This window comes from Thrips palmi, unplaced genomic scaffold (genome assembly GCF_012932325.1).
Source record: "Thrips palmi isolate BJ-2018 unplaced genomic scaffold, TpBJ-2018v1 HiC_scaffold_8, whole genome shotgun sequence".
NCBI classification, from domain to species: domain Eukaryota; kingdom Metazoa; phylum Arthropoda; class Insecta; order Thysanoptera; family Thripidae; genus Thrips; species Thrips palmi.
This window is the reverse complement of record NW_023144635.1, coordinates 4983592-4996595: the sequence shown is the minus strand read 5'-3', so window position 1 is coordinate 4996595 and position 13004 is coordinate 4983592. Positions and strand designations below refer to the sequence as shown.

Sequence of the window (13004 nt, the reverse complement as noted above, 5' to 3'; positions counted from 1 at the left end):
ACATCACTCCAACTGAGCCAACATTTGCATTCATCTCATACCAGCAAAGTTGTAATTTTACAAAAAATTGAGCTGACTGAAAGAAATCATGATATTTTCGGGTGATTTCTTAACCATGACTCCAAGAAAAAGCAGTTTTGAAGTCATGTCTGTTCCGACAAGGCTGTCTTAAATTTTTGTTTAAGGTGGCCATGGTGGGAAAGTTTTTGCGTTGTTAGAGTGCTGCAAAATGTCATTGTTATTATTTTTGAACTGACAAAGTTGGCGCGGTGGGCTGCTGGCGAGGATTGTGTGTTTTGGTGGTTATCAAGCACGTTTCCTAGCAAGGTTAGTGAGATTAGAAGACGCTTGCTTCTCTCCGTGTCCTGTCACAGTTTGTTTTCTATCGAATTCCGCCTAGAGGTAGTGCTCGCAAGAACGCGCAGCACTACGGCCCCCGTGCACTTCTGACTGCTGCCAGTTCTTTGTGATGGGAAAGTAGTGTTATGTTGTGGCCAAGAACAGCTGTTCGCCTTCCAATTAGACTCTCAAGTTTCGAATTTTTGGTCGTCTGATGCCTCCTCTTACGTTTAGTAACGTTGTCAGTGAGCTAATTTCGTGTTCCTGACGAAATATTGTGGTTTTATGTCATGTTTGCTGTGGGGAACTGAGAGCTCGAAATAGGGTTCCGTTTTTCGATTTGGAACACGACTTTGGAAGCAAATCTGTTCAACCCATGGCATTGTTCCTGATGCTCTCTGCCGTAATTACGTGCCTTGTTGTGTTGACAACATAGCAGAGTTTTGTATCTCGTGTGTCTTTACTCGGATATGCCATTGTCCACCTTTCTGAGTCCGTGTGAGTGTTTACACTTCAGGTATCCTTGAAAAGTGCAGTCATACCCTAATGGCCATTCTTTGTATGCTGTGTCAGCTTTTGTTTGCTTAGTTAATGGTTTGATATTCAGTGGCACCTGAAAATTGTCTCAAATGTGCAGTTTACTTTGAACAAGGCTCTCAAATCTCTGATTTTCCTGTTAACCTACTTACACTTGATGATGCTTATGGCATCAGTTTGCTACATCTTTCATTGTTCTCATACCCTTAAAGGCGCTTTAATTCATGTTATGACCATCTCTAAGTATTATCGATTGTCACCCTGTTTTATGGTACTGACCCAATATTCTGCCTTTGTTCCAGGATGTAAACAATGTGGACATAGTGAGTATTTAATTTGGTCCACCAGATTCCAGTTGCCAATAAATGGTATTAGTGACCTTTTTTATGAAGGTAGCTATAAGTCTTTAACATCTGTCTGGAGTGTCATAATGGATGAAGTTGTGCATACCCCATCTGATGGAGGACCTCCTCCTGATGATGAATCAAGACTCAATGAATCGACAAGCACATCACCCATTCTCACTCGACATTCGGTCCGGCTACGGACACCCAGAACTATTGGATCTAGTAGTGGGTGGATTCATGCAGGAAACAGACAATCTTCTATAACTTCAGCAGAGGACACAGGCTCTTCTAACCTTCAGGTGTCAGCTCCTGAATCTTTTAATCAATTGGAGGAACAAAGTGAACACTCTAATCTTCCACCCATTGAAGACAGAGAGTTGATCATCCATCGTCCTGATAATATTTCTGTAATTGTCCAAGCTGGTGAAAGTGTTGGTGAAGATCTTGGAGTGTCTTCTTCCTCTGATGTGACAGATGACCGCAATATAGATGCTGTCAACGAAGCTATCAGTGTGGACAGTGTAGACTCTGGTGTGAATAGTGTCCACTTTCCTCCTGGAGCTTCTTCTGACAGTGCAACATCAGAATCTGTAATAGCACTAGATGAAAACCCAGAAACTGTTGACGTAACTTACGAAAACAACCCAACTCAACCTGTGTCTTCCAACGAGACATCTGCAGCTCCAGATGTTGAGAATCTACCTCTTGCTCAACGCATACGATCTCCTGGTACGCCATTATTTCTTTGTCCATTATTTTATTCACTTATCCATTCTTTTGTGTTAATGTATGTATTCTACTCAACAGATCTTCTACCTACAGAAAGAAGTCCCTTGGAAAGAAGTCCTCAAGAGAGGAGTCCTTCAGTAAGGAGTCCCCTAATAAGAAGTCCTGCTGAGAGAAGTCCACCAGAAAAAAGTCCTCCTTCCAAAAAACTAAAAACTGAACCTGTAGTACAAATAGCTGATGAAAATTTGGAAGAGGATGAGGGCAATCTCTGCTCCATTTGTCTGGATGCCTGGACAAATTCAGGTGACCATCGACTTGTTGCTCTTCGTTGTGGTCATCTCTTTGGGCAGCATTGCATCCTTCATTGGCTGCAGGTTTGGCTTTATATTTGTTTCCTTTTAGTTGTGTATTATCTTAAGATCATTCTATTTTGATGGTTTATGCCCTCACCAAACTGCATTAAACACATGAATGAAGTTAGAATGTGGTAAGTTGACTTGAATTTTGAAAGTTTGGAACAAATTTCAGATTCATAAAGCAAATGACAGAAGATGTCCTCAATGCAAAAAGAAGTCAACTGTGAAGGATATAAGACCATTATATGCTTCAAAAATTCGTGTTCTTGATACAAGTGAACAAGAAGCATTAAAAGAAACAATCAAGAAAGTAAGTTGATTTCCTGTTGTGTTTCTACGGTCTTGGCTGCGTAAATTACTAATTTGTTGATTTGTTTGATTTCAGTTAGAGCAGGAAAAAGAAAGTTTAACCCGTGAACTAGCCTATGAAAAACAATTACATCAAGAAGCCATCAAGATTCAAAATGAGCAGCAATTGAAATTGCAGCAACTTCAGAATCATGGCATCCTAGGCCATTCAGTACATCTGCCTGCTACTTCTAAACAAGTTGCTGCCATTGCTGCTCAAATCAAGATAAATTTATTGAGCCGAGTAAGTTGTTCAAGTTCAGAAAATGTATCCTATACTGTTCTTTGCTTTGTTTGGATTTAAATGGAGTACGAGGTATTTTACAGATTGAAGTATCCAGGCATGGTGATTGCCGTGTGCTGGCATTCAACGAATGGAAAGGAGTCTTGGTGGCTTCCAATCGGTCTTCAGTTACTCCTCTATTCCCCAACTATGGGATTAAACTGTATGATACAGAGGAGTTTCGTCTCTGTCAGACTATTCCTTTGCATAACAGTCATATCAGAGATTTATCATTCAATCCTCATCGGAAAGATTTACTCTTAAGTGTGTCTTTGGACAAAACTGCCAAAGTGTTTTGCACATCAACTAATGCAGTAAGTGTGCCTTTCTATGATGCTTTCTTAATCTCACAACATTTTATTGATTGTCTTTTCCCTTTTTAGCCTTTAATGTCTCTTAATGCTGAAGTACCCCTTTGGAGCTGCTGTTGGGATGGCAACAATTCAAACTTGTTTTTTGCTGGCAGTGGCAATGGTGTCACTCTCCAGTATGATCTCCGAAACCTTCGTAAGTACTTTTTAGCTCTTCATACATACTTCAATTTCAATATGGCTGAGTGGTTGGCTGCATCAAGAAATTACCCATTTTGATTTATACTATTTCAGACAGTGAAGTTAGCCGTATCACGACACAAGGGGATGCAGGACCTGTCGTTTCTCTCAATGCAATCCCAGGTGGATCTTGGTTACCAAATGGAGGGTTCCTATCTTGTCGTCTAAATCGTATAAGAGTTTATGAGAGAACGAGCAACTCAGAATTCAGAGAATATCCTCTGAGTATAGATGGGCCATTTTTTGCCTTGAATTACAACCACAAGTCTCAGCACATGTTGGTGTCAACCAGGCCCACTTCACAAAGTCCACATGTTCAGTACCAGCTGTACGAGGTGAGGGAATAACTGAGTGACATTTCATATCTTGCAAGTTTCCAACACACATCAAACGTGTTCTTTTTATGTTGACTCCAGGTTGGATTTGCTGCTTCCCAGCCTCGTACAAACCTTGTACACACCTTTCTAGGTGGGACGATTCAACGGGCTATGTCAAGGCCATGCCAATTGGAGGTAGATGGCAATGTGAAAGACACATTGATATGTGCCCACCAAGAAGCTGAAAGCCATGTTGCAATCTGGAGCATGAAAAGTGGACAGAAGATTCCAGCTGGACCTCTGCATTGCTCAGATCACGTAAAGGATCTTTGCCCAATCAACATTAACAACCGCTCTCTTCTTGCTTCACTTACTGACAAGGCATTAAGGGTCTATCAGTTCTCATCGTAATTTTTTATCTTTAAGATGGAATGATCTCTCACCGAATTCATGCTTTAGTTAAGGCTGTTCAGAATGTTTCATTCAATTAAGTATCAATCTCAAGCCAAAAATGTGAATTCACTTAGATACTTATTCTTTCTTTCATATTTAAATATTGTTTTGAATTGATGTTTAACCTCTTGACACACAATGTGCTTCATTTTGTTATTCAGGCATGCTTATTATACACTTCTACCATTGGAATCAGGTTTTGTGCTCAATGTGTACATTTGCTGATTCAGTTTTATCTACGTATATTTATTGTCACATAATTTTCCCTTTAAAAAAAAGTACAAAATTGCATCTAAGTGTAACTAGCAATTAAATAGTTTTTCAATCCAGTCATTACTTTTTCTAATAAGTTTTGCATTATTGTCATCTAGGAGTATGATATACATTATGTAGAATTATGAATGAAACTTTAGTGGTCCTTCATCAGTATCATGTACCTGCCATTCCTCCATTATGATGTCAATATCTGCAAGATGAATGCAGTGAAAAGCAAATTTATTTGATGTACAAAAGAAATTTCACTATCTGTCTAATATTTTTTTAAAAGCAATAAATGTTTCTATATTGTGTAAAGTTGTTTTATTTCTATTTTTAGTACAAATTTTTGTAGTTTTACAGTGAAAGGTACATTGAAGTTGAAGTTTTAACAAAAGATAGGACTACGGATATAAATATTATTTTCTAGTATCATATTTGTACAAACATTTTTTTAACTTACTCTAGGGTCTATTCAAACACAGAAAATCCGTGGTCTGGATCCATTGTTATAATTTGCAACTGTATATTCCCCTCAGCTTCTAACTGTTGTTGATCACCCTGTATAATTACATGCTGAACTTCACCTACATGCTCTACACCCTCCATACCAGTAACAAAGTCTTTTTCATCATCCAATTCCGCAGGTGCTTGAATTGGAGTGTTTGGAATGACCATTTTGTACTCACAAGGAGGAGCTTTGGTATTTAACATTTCTTTGTTATTGTGAACTTTTGCAAGGTGCACAGCCATTTTTTGTTTAGTGGTAAAACCTTTGTTGCATGGCTCACAGAAGTATGGATATGCTCCTGTGTGGAGAACAACATGCCTCTTAAGACAATTGCTGACCGTAAAAGTCAGTGCGCAATATGGGCACTTATACGGTCTTTCTCCTGTGTGCATTCTTCTTCGATGAACTGACAATAAAGAAGTATGTCTAAATCTCTGTCCACATGTTTTGCATTTGTATGGAAGAGGATTATCATGCCATCTTCTATGTATTCTCATAGTGCTATTAAATACAAACATTTTGCCACATACATCACAAGTGTACCGTTTTTCTTGTGTGTGACGACCCATGTGCTCATCCAGAATGGCTTTTGACATAAAACCTCTGCCACAGACATCACAACAAAATTTATATTGACCAGTATGTTTCGCTCTATGCAACTTCAAGCCAGAAGATGTTTTTAGAACTCTATCACACTGAGAGCAAGGGAAGCCTTCCTTGTCACGAACATGGCGTCTTTCATGATCTTTTAATTTCTTGATAGTATCAAATTGTTTTTCACAATGCTGACATTTGAGTTCTCGATGAGCATATTCTTTGTGTAAAGTAAGTTGTGATAACTTGCGAAATGATTTACCACACTCATCACAAGTTTTATCAGAGTCAGCATCATGCTCCGATTCATGCTTACGACGAGCTCGGATTGATTCAAAAGATTCATGGCAGAACTGACATTTGAATACTTCTGGGTGGTTGTCAAGCATATGCTTACGCAATGCAAATTTGTCAGAGGTAATTTCTTTACACACTGTACAAGCTACAGGAACAGGGCTCTTCAGACTTAAGTGCCTCTGCATGTGTTTTTCATAGGTGCGCTGGTTTTTCAGTTTCATCTGACAAATTTCACATTCTAATGAAAAAGCAATGCTGTGGGACTCTAAATGCTTTGATATTTCAATTTGATCTTCAGTGCGAAACTCGCAAATGGAACATACAAATACCTTACCCTCAGTATCATCCTTGAGTTCTCCAGTCTGCTCATCAAGTTCTGCTGACACTAAATCAACAGCTAAGACACTGTCTCCTTCCTGACCGACAATATCGTCAAAGGAAACTTCGACTCCATTAACAAATATTTTGTTAACAGTCTTACCAGAATCTTTGTCACTGTGAAAGTTTTCACCATCATTTAAGAAATCATCTTCTGCATCTTCATTGATTTCTTCAATACCATCTTCCCCTTCCTCATTCTCTGCACCCATGTCGAATTGATCATCACCACTGAACAAACTTATTGGAGAAGACATTTCTTCATCAAGTGTCTCCAGTTGATTTTGGAAAGCCACATTTATAGAAGTAGCATCGGATTTTTGAGCAAAATTGTGTTCTTCTTCTTTGATATTATCAGTTTCAGTATTATCTGAAGCTTCAAATTCCTCTCTCAAAGTATCTCGGCAGAGGGAATCAAAGTCAGTTGACTGTGAATTTTCTTCTGATTGAAGTTGATCAGCTACATTTTCAGAAGACTCAACGACATCTGCTGGCTCAACGTTGATCACGCATATGACAGGTGACTGATCATTTGCATCTTGAGGCCCACATTGGTGAACAGTGAGACTTTCAATTTGTTCATATGCAGCTCCACAGTCTGCACACTGGTATATCTTGTGGGTACTTGCATGTTCGTCTAGTGAAACTTGAGAGTTGAAGCACTTACTGCATATCTCACATTCAAAAGACTTTGGAAATACATGTTTGCGAGAATGTTCATCAAGTTCAGACTTTGCGGAAGCTGTGAAATCACACATGCTACAACCGAACAGAAATCTTTTGGGAGAGACTAGCACATGACTTTTCTCATGGATTCTTAACTCTTTCCATGACCGGCACTTCATTCCACAACTTTTACACTTCCATACCTTGGTGGGCATTGGCTTGAAAGGCACCATCATTGGTATTTGCTTTGTGTTGGTATTGGCCTTGAGTAAATCAATTATTTTTGAGTTTTCATCTAAAATAGAAGACTTGAAGTCTATATCCAAATGGCCACCTTTACCATACATGATCTGACGCAAAAAGTTTAAAAAAGAAATTAGTTGTAAATTGTTAAAAAACAAAACAAAAAAACACATTACCTTTTATTAAGAAGAAACAAATACCTGATTGACATCTTCTTCCAAATTTCGTTTAGCTCTTTCATCAAAGATCGGAGCGCGATTCTCAGCAGATTCAGACGGCTCCTCCTTGATAACTGTTGCAAGAAACATAATATTTAAACAATTCATTGATATGCACAAAACATGATCATGAAACAAATTCCATGATATTGAAAACTAATTCTTACTTTCAAGAAGGCCATATTTTTTGCGGAGGTAACTGGTTAGTAGACGGCGAACTTTGTCAAGGTCTACTTCTAATTTGTCCAATAAATTGAGAAGATCGTGGCAGCGACTGCAAGCCTCATCACAAGCAGTTACGACAACCATAAATCCATCACCCATTAACTGTCCTATCTTTGTTGGAAGGCCAGTGCCGGAGTATTCTGTGAGGTTGGATAGCAAAAGAGCATTGCGATCTCTAGATAGGGACAAGTCTTTGTCGCACACAAAGCACTGACTGCTCTTCATTAATACATCAGCCATATTGAAAATGAAAAAACTGAAATGAAAGAAAAAAAGTATATTGAGATCAGTCGAACATTTACCTTCAAAGAAAAATTAATGTATTATCAATGTTAATTACAGTAAACATTACTATCTAGGAAAAGAAAAACTTAGTAAACAATAAAAAAAAGTGACAATCACAATAAAAAAAAATTTAAGGCAAAAGCAACAAAGACTAAATAAAAATAAAAAATCGCCAAAAGGCTACTTTAAGGTTATGATTTCTTGGACTTGTCCAGCAACATATTTAAATGCTTGGAAAGGAAGATGAATTAACCTCACCTTTCTGCTTCTATTAATTTTTAATGTAATAAAAACAATACATATGTAACAAAACATTAAATGATGTAAAGCCGAGGCTAACTCACCAAAGCAGATATGTCAACGTTTGTGCAAGTGTCGCCCTTGTGATTTAACCCGATGGGATGGAGTGATCCACCAATTGATTGATCGAGCTTTAAATAATTGGGTATCAACGTATCTCACATCATCTTCACTCCTGACTATGTTGCTTATCCATTCAATAAATCCGCGCGAATATTGGGTGTGACGCGTTCCTAACTGCTGCGGATACTTCAGCGGTTCGGACTGACTGACCCTCTGTGACCCATAAGGCCTTGCAAGTTACACGGCGGTAAATTCCAATTTTGCTTTGCGTGTGGAAGCCGAAAGGCGTGCAGGGGGCCGCCTTTTACTCCACGCAACATGATGCCCTCTTGCGGGGACATAAATAACGAGAAAAGAGGCAATAAATGTTTTTTCAGTTTTCAATTTATTATTTGATAAAAAATAAAAATCATGATCTAATGAGGAACATGGTCTCAAGACTTAATAAATTTATTCATTTCGTCTACAGCTTTCTGTAGATCTGCCTTTGCTGACAAAGGCAATGAGTGGAAAGAGCAATGAGATAAAAGATAATCACTGTCTTTGACAATCCTGCTGATAGCACTGACAGCTTCTGTGCAATCTTTTTCAACAAAGTCAGTCAGTAAATCATCTGCTAAAAAGGCACTAAGATCAGAAGACTCATCAAATTCCAAACGAAGTTTCTTGGCTGGCTTTTCTGGAGATTTTGGAGAGGCCTTTCTTAATTTCTTAGGATCACACTTGTGTTTACAACATATATTTGACTGAAATATGAGGTAGTCATGATTGTTTAAAGGCTCCGATTCGACAACAGGAGTTTCCTTTTGTAAATAGGACGTTACAATATCTTGAATGCTTTTACTATCAGCAACTGCATCTGCCACAATTGATTCATGAGCAGTAAAATGAGCGAAATATTCGAAAGTTTCCAGTGCTGTTTCTTTAACAAGCGGGTTTCTTTCTTCTAATAGGCAGGAGAATAAATTTGAAATTTTAGAACATACTAATTGCTGGTCAGGGGAAGGTTCAAGTGTTTTGGTTGCTAACCCATGTATAATTTTTATGACTGAGAGCGAGACAGAAGGAGAGTTGCAGCGGCTGGCAACACCATCAAGTAGGTTCAAAATCTGTAAATAAAATACAATAATAATAAAAAGGGAGACAGCAGAGTGTCATGTTATGTTTGAAAGATGTGTTCAAAAATGAAATTTACCTGCAAAATTTCTTTATTGCTCATGATACACACAAGGTGCTCAGTGCATTTAGACAGAACAGTCAAGAGCCTGTGTAACCATTTGGGTCCACTCACAAAGTGGTCTGATGAATTAAGATGTTCAACTAAATCACCTCGGCATGCATACTGCCAAACTGAGAGGATTTCAGAAACGATAGAATACTGTTTAACATCGCAAGATAATTTTCCTTTCGTAGTTGATTCTAGTGCAGCTTGAAGTCCAAACAAACAAGAAATCTAAAAACACAAGATATAAAAAATATTTAAGTTTCAGTTTTAATGTGGGGAGGAGAAAAAAATGAAGATAGGAAATATACTGAACCATTTTGTTAAATTCTGTTGCAGAATAATTTGAGTTCTGAAAATTTTGGATACTGCTGATACAGCTAGAGACAAGGGAATGAAATACAGCACTCCACATTTCTTTGGAAAGGCTTCCAAGTCCAAATACATGCCATATCAGGGGATGTTCCGAAGGGGGGAATTTGTCAATCAGCATTTGTTTTCCTTTGTTACTGAGAAATGAGCACATTCTCTGCAGGAAAAGAGAGATGACCTTGCATTCTGTCCTTTCACTAAGGTGTGAAGGTTGGAAAGCTGACACTACATCAGCAAAATACAAGACTTGGTCCAACACCAGTTCTGAACTTCCAGCTCTGAAAGGGAAAGTGTACCAGAGCGTTCATTTTAATAAGCAAAAGGCCATGTACAGTATGTCAAAATATGATGCAAAACAAACCTGGCACAAATACACCACACATCTCCAGAAAATAAGGACGGCCAAAATGATGAAGCTACTAAACTATCTGCCAACAATGATTCAACACTCTGGAACTGTTCATTATTTAATGTTAGAATTAAAGCAGCACAGTTACAGCAGAGTGCTTCATACAAATCACATCTTGCAGTTGTTCCTCTAGATCTGGCAATAGGAAGTGAAACTCCACTATTTAATTCTGGATGACCTGTTTGTCACATGATGTCACATGAATGATATAATCAGTAATAGTATAGTCACTTCAAACATGACAAACAGCAGTTTACTTACAAAACTTCAACAGTTCAAGAATACTGCTTATTATATTTCCCTCCTTCGGGCAACCAGTCCACAAATCTTTAGTTTCTGTATCAAGACTAATCAATCGCTTTAAAACAGACAGAACTAACAATAAGTGTGGTAAACAGTCATTTCGAGATTCAGATAATATTCTGCATCTTCTAAAAAATTCCTGATGAGATGAAACAAAAATGTTATGTTTAAGACTAAATTGCTTCTTATAGGCGGCAGATTAAGTCAGTGGTTTGAACATTAGTACCTCTCTAAAATCACTTTCACAGATGATATGTGACAATAAAGGATCTGCAGCAATTGTAAGATGGCGCTCTATCTCACTAATTAAATTAGGTTCCACATTCTGCGTCATCAGCATTGGAGGAGAGTATCTGGAATTCAGACAAATAAGTGAACATTTATTAGTGAACACCTAAACATGTAGTATACAGGTTTACCGCAATTAAATTGTTTTTAACTACAAATACCTGTGTAAAGTAATGAGTAACTGATATAAGATAGAATGGCAACCATTTAGACAACCATTGCCACATCCAAACTGCTCACTTAGCTTAACAACTATTTTTAAAAGGAAACTAGAAGTCTTGAGTAACCGAGGTACACTTTTTGGGTCTGTAGTTGATTCCTGAACAGACGACAAGACATTAAAAACTTGTAATACTCTTATTATGGCTGCTAAAGGATCAGAACTGAACCTACCTGACAAGTAAGAAGTTCTAAATTGTTGGTAATTTCTGAAGAGAGGTAAGTAAGAGGGTATGAAATGCTTAAGCGGCCTTTTAATGGCTCAAGATATAACTGTACAATCTTGGTGTAGCCTTTCCATTGCTCAGCCATTGTTTTTATGTCGAGACTTGTCACATGTTCACCTATTTCTGACAGTATTTGCAATACTAAAAAGCACAAAATACAAATGAGTGCAAGACTGTGTAGTTAAAAGCAATGAGCAAACAGAGAGAACTATATGAGTACAAGTAACATACCATCAACAAGGTGGACCATGTCCGTTTCCACAGAACTATCAAACTTTATGTTAGATGTAATAACAACAAAAAATCTGCTGTGCACTTGGTGACACTGACGGAACACAGCACCAAGAACATCAGCAATAGATGAAAATAAATCTCCATACAAGGCATCACTGAAACAAAAACAAGAAATCATGTATTGATCAATTAAAGAAAATTTATGAAATTGTGAGTATTCTAGCTTAAGTTATCACAAAAAAAAAAGAGAGAAAATTTTACCTTTCCTTACAGTGCTTGAATGCTTGCAACAATAAGACAGCCACAGTCTTGGGAACATTTGGAATAGAAGATACGTTTACATTCCCTTGAGAAATTATATAATCCAGCACACACTCCATACATTTAAGTAACTCAATACAAACCTAAAAAGAATTTTTGTTAACATTTACAAATTAATTATCGGTCAGATATACATTTTGGTTTGTAACTAACTTGAAGAAGACTTGAAAGTGTATCAGCAATGGAGTCAAATTCCAACTGGGACTTGTCATCTAGGCGCAATTTGATTCCTTCTAGGGACTGTGACAAGAAAAATGGTCGAGACATATTAAAAACTGATAAACCTAATGATTGCAGAGGATAATGTGACTGAGAGCGCAGCACCTCCTCGAAAAGCAGAAGAGCAGCAGGCAGGGCAAGATGTAGCACACAATCGTCTGCTTTTTCGACTGGTAGACATGGTAAACAAGTGACAAGGAGGGCATAGACTGACTGCAACACTTGTCCTTTATCCTCGGCACCCAGATGGCTGTATGCATAGTTAAGACTGGCACAAAATGATATTGGAACAGCAATCTAACATTAATCATAGCTTTAAATAATAAATACATCAGTTTTGGATATGGCAGTCATTAAGGATATCAGAAGTTCTTCAAGGACGTGGTCTAGATTGTTCTCTATTTCTTCAGGAGACCACTCAGACAATTTTTCAAAAATCTCTAGACCTGGTCCTTGGGAGGTCATGTTGCCTGCCTACTGGAGGTTAAGATATGAAGGGACAAAATACTGTATCATCTAAATTTCACAATTCCACGGGCACTGCAGACCGACTGCCAGACTTAAGGAACTGTCGGTCTATAAGAGATAAAATAATAGCACGACCATGACGTAAATCTACAAAAATAGACTAATGTTTGGATTTTTTCACAAAGGTTTTGTTTACACATTTAGATTCTACACGCACCTTAAAGTTTAGCGGGCAATCACAAGTCGCACCAACGTGAGCCCATGTGGGGCAGAACGAGGTCGAAAGCAGGGATTTATAGACACATCCAGTGCAAAAAAATATTCAAAATACGAACAAAAACTGTCTACGAAAATTAATCAAGCTAGATTTGCCCGGTTTTGTCCCAGAATACTAGAGGCATGTTTTTATTGCCTTGGCAGCACTGGA

At 37.9% G+C, this 13004-nt stretch overlaps 3 protein-coding genes across 4 annotated transcripts; 1 reads left to right on the top strand and 2 right to left on the bottom strand.

The window, feature by feature from the left end:
* The first annotated feature begins 174 nt into the window (after positions 1-174).
* LOC117653838 (E3 ubiquitin-protein ligase RFWD3-like) lies at positions 175-4829 on the top strand. Of its 2 annotated transcripts, none has more exons than XM_034399786.1 (9): positions 175-327; positions 1179-1952; positions 2031-2326; positions 2481-2618; positions 2694-2900; positions 2984-3253; positions 3323-3446; positions 3545-3825; positions 3907-4829. In XM_034399786.1, exons 2-9 carry the CDS (start codon positions 1307-1309, stop codon positions 4216-4218), a joined length of 2274 nt encoding a protein of 757 aa, XP_034255677.1. In that variant the 5' UTR covers positions 175-327; positions 1179-1306; the 3' UTR covers positions 4219-4829. The 2 variants fall into 2 exon arrangements, with proteins under 2 accessions (XP_034255677.1, XP_034255678.1); XM_034399787.1 differs by lacking the exon at positions 175-327 and adding an exon at positions 599-837.
* LOC117653836 (zinc finger protein 493-like) lies at positions 4825-8493 on the bottom strand. Its single transcript, XM_034399784.1, has 4 exons — positions 8277-8493; positions 7590-7903; positions 7405-7496; positions 4825-7311 (listed from the first exon to the last, which is right to left on the bottom strand). The coding sequence occupies exons 2-4, from the start codon at positions 7885-7887 to the stop codon at positions 4987-4989; spliced, it is 2715 nt and encodes a 904-aa protein (XP_034255675.1). The 5' UTR covers positions 7888-7903; positions 8277-8493; the 3' UTR covers positions 4825-4986.
* Positions 8494-8606: 113 nt separating this feature from the next.
* On the bottom strand, positions 8607-12935 carry LOC117653835. Its single transcript, XM_034399783.1, has 13 exons — positions 12473-12935; positions 12215-12361; positions 12044-12130; positions 11831-11973; positions 11567-11724; positions 11283-11476; positions 11051-11208; positions 10828-10954; positions 10560-10740; positions 10251-10476; positions 9834-10167; positions 9491-9748; positions 8607-9404 (listed from the first exon to the last, which is right to left on the bottom strand). The coding sequence occupies exons 1-13, from the start codon at positions 12572-12574 to the stop codon at positions 8730-8732; spliced, it is 2790 nt and encodes a 929-aa protein (XP_034255674.1). The 5' UTR covers positions 12575-12935; the 3' UTR covers positions 8607-8729.
* Between the last annotated feature and the right edge of the window lie 69 nt (positions 12936-13004).

What these genes read in the sequence shown, in the direction of transcription:
- LOC117653835 (XM_034399783.1), bottom strand. Translation starts at nt 12,574, where the DNA reads ATGACCTCCCAAGGACCAGGTCTAGAGATTTTTGAAAAATTGTCTGAG. An exon ending in CTCTTCTGCTTTTCGAGGAG is followed by an intron (nt 12,131 to 12,214) that starts GTGCTGCGCTCT and finishes TTCTTGTCACAG; the next exon opens with TCCCTAGAAGGAATCAAATT. An exon ending in CACTTTCAAGTCTTCTTCAA is followed by an intron (nt 11,974 to 12,043) that starts GTTAGTTACAAA and finishes AATTCTTTTTAG; the next exon opens with GTTTGTATTGAGTTACTTAA.
- LOC117653836 (XM_034399784.1), bottom strand. Translation starts at nt 7,887, where the DNA reads ATGGCTGATGTATTAATGAAGAGCAGTCAGTGCTTTGTGTGCGACAAA. An exon ending in AAAATATGGCCTTCTTGAAA is followed by an intron (nt 7,497 to 7,589) that starts GTAAGAATTAGT and finishes TTCTTGCAACAG; the next exon opens with TTATCAAGGAGGAGCCGTCT. An exon ending in TGGAAGAAGATGTCAATCAG is followed by an intron (nt 7,312 to 7,404) that starts GTATTTGTTTCT and finishes TTTTTGCGTCAG; the next exon opens with ATCATGTATGGTAAAGGTGG.
- LOC117653838 (XM_034399786.1), top strand. Translation starts at nt 1,307, where the DNA reads ATGGATGAAGTTGTGCATACCCCATCTGATGGAGGACCTCCTCCTGAT. An exon ending in AGATAAATTTATTGAGCCGA is followed by an intron (nt 2,901 to 2,983) that starts GTAAGTTGTTCA and finishes GGTATTTTACAG; the next exon opens with ATTGAAGTATCCAGGCATGG. An exon ending in TTCAGTACCAGCTGTACGAG is followed by an intron (nt 3,826 to 3,906) that starts GTGAGGGAATAA and finishes TGTTGACTCCAG; the next exon opens with GTTGGATTTGCTGCTTCCCA.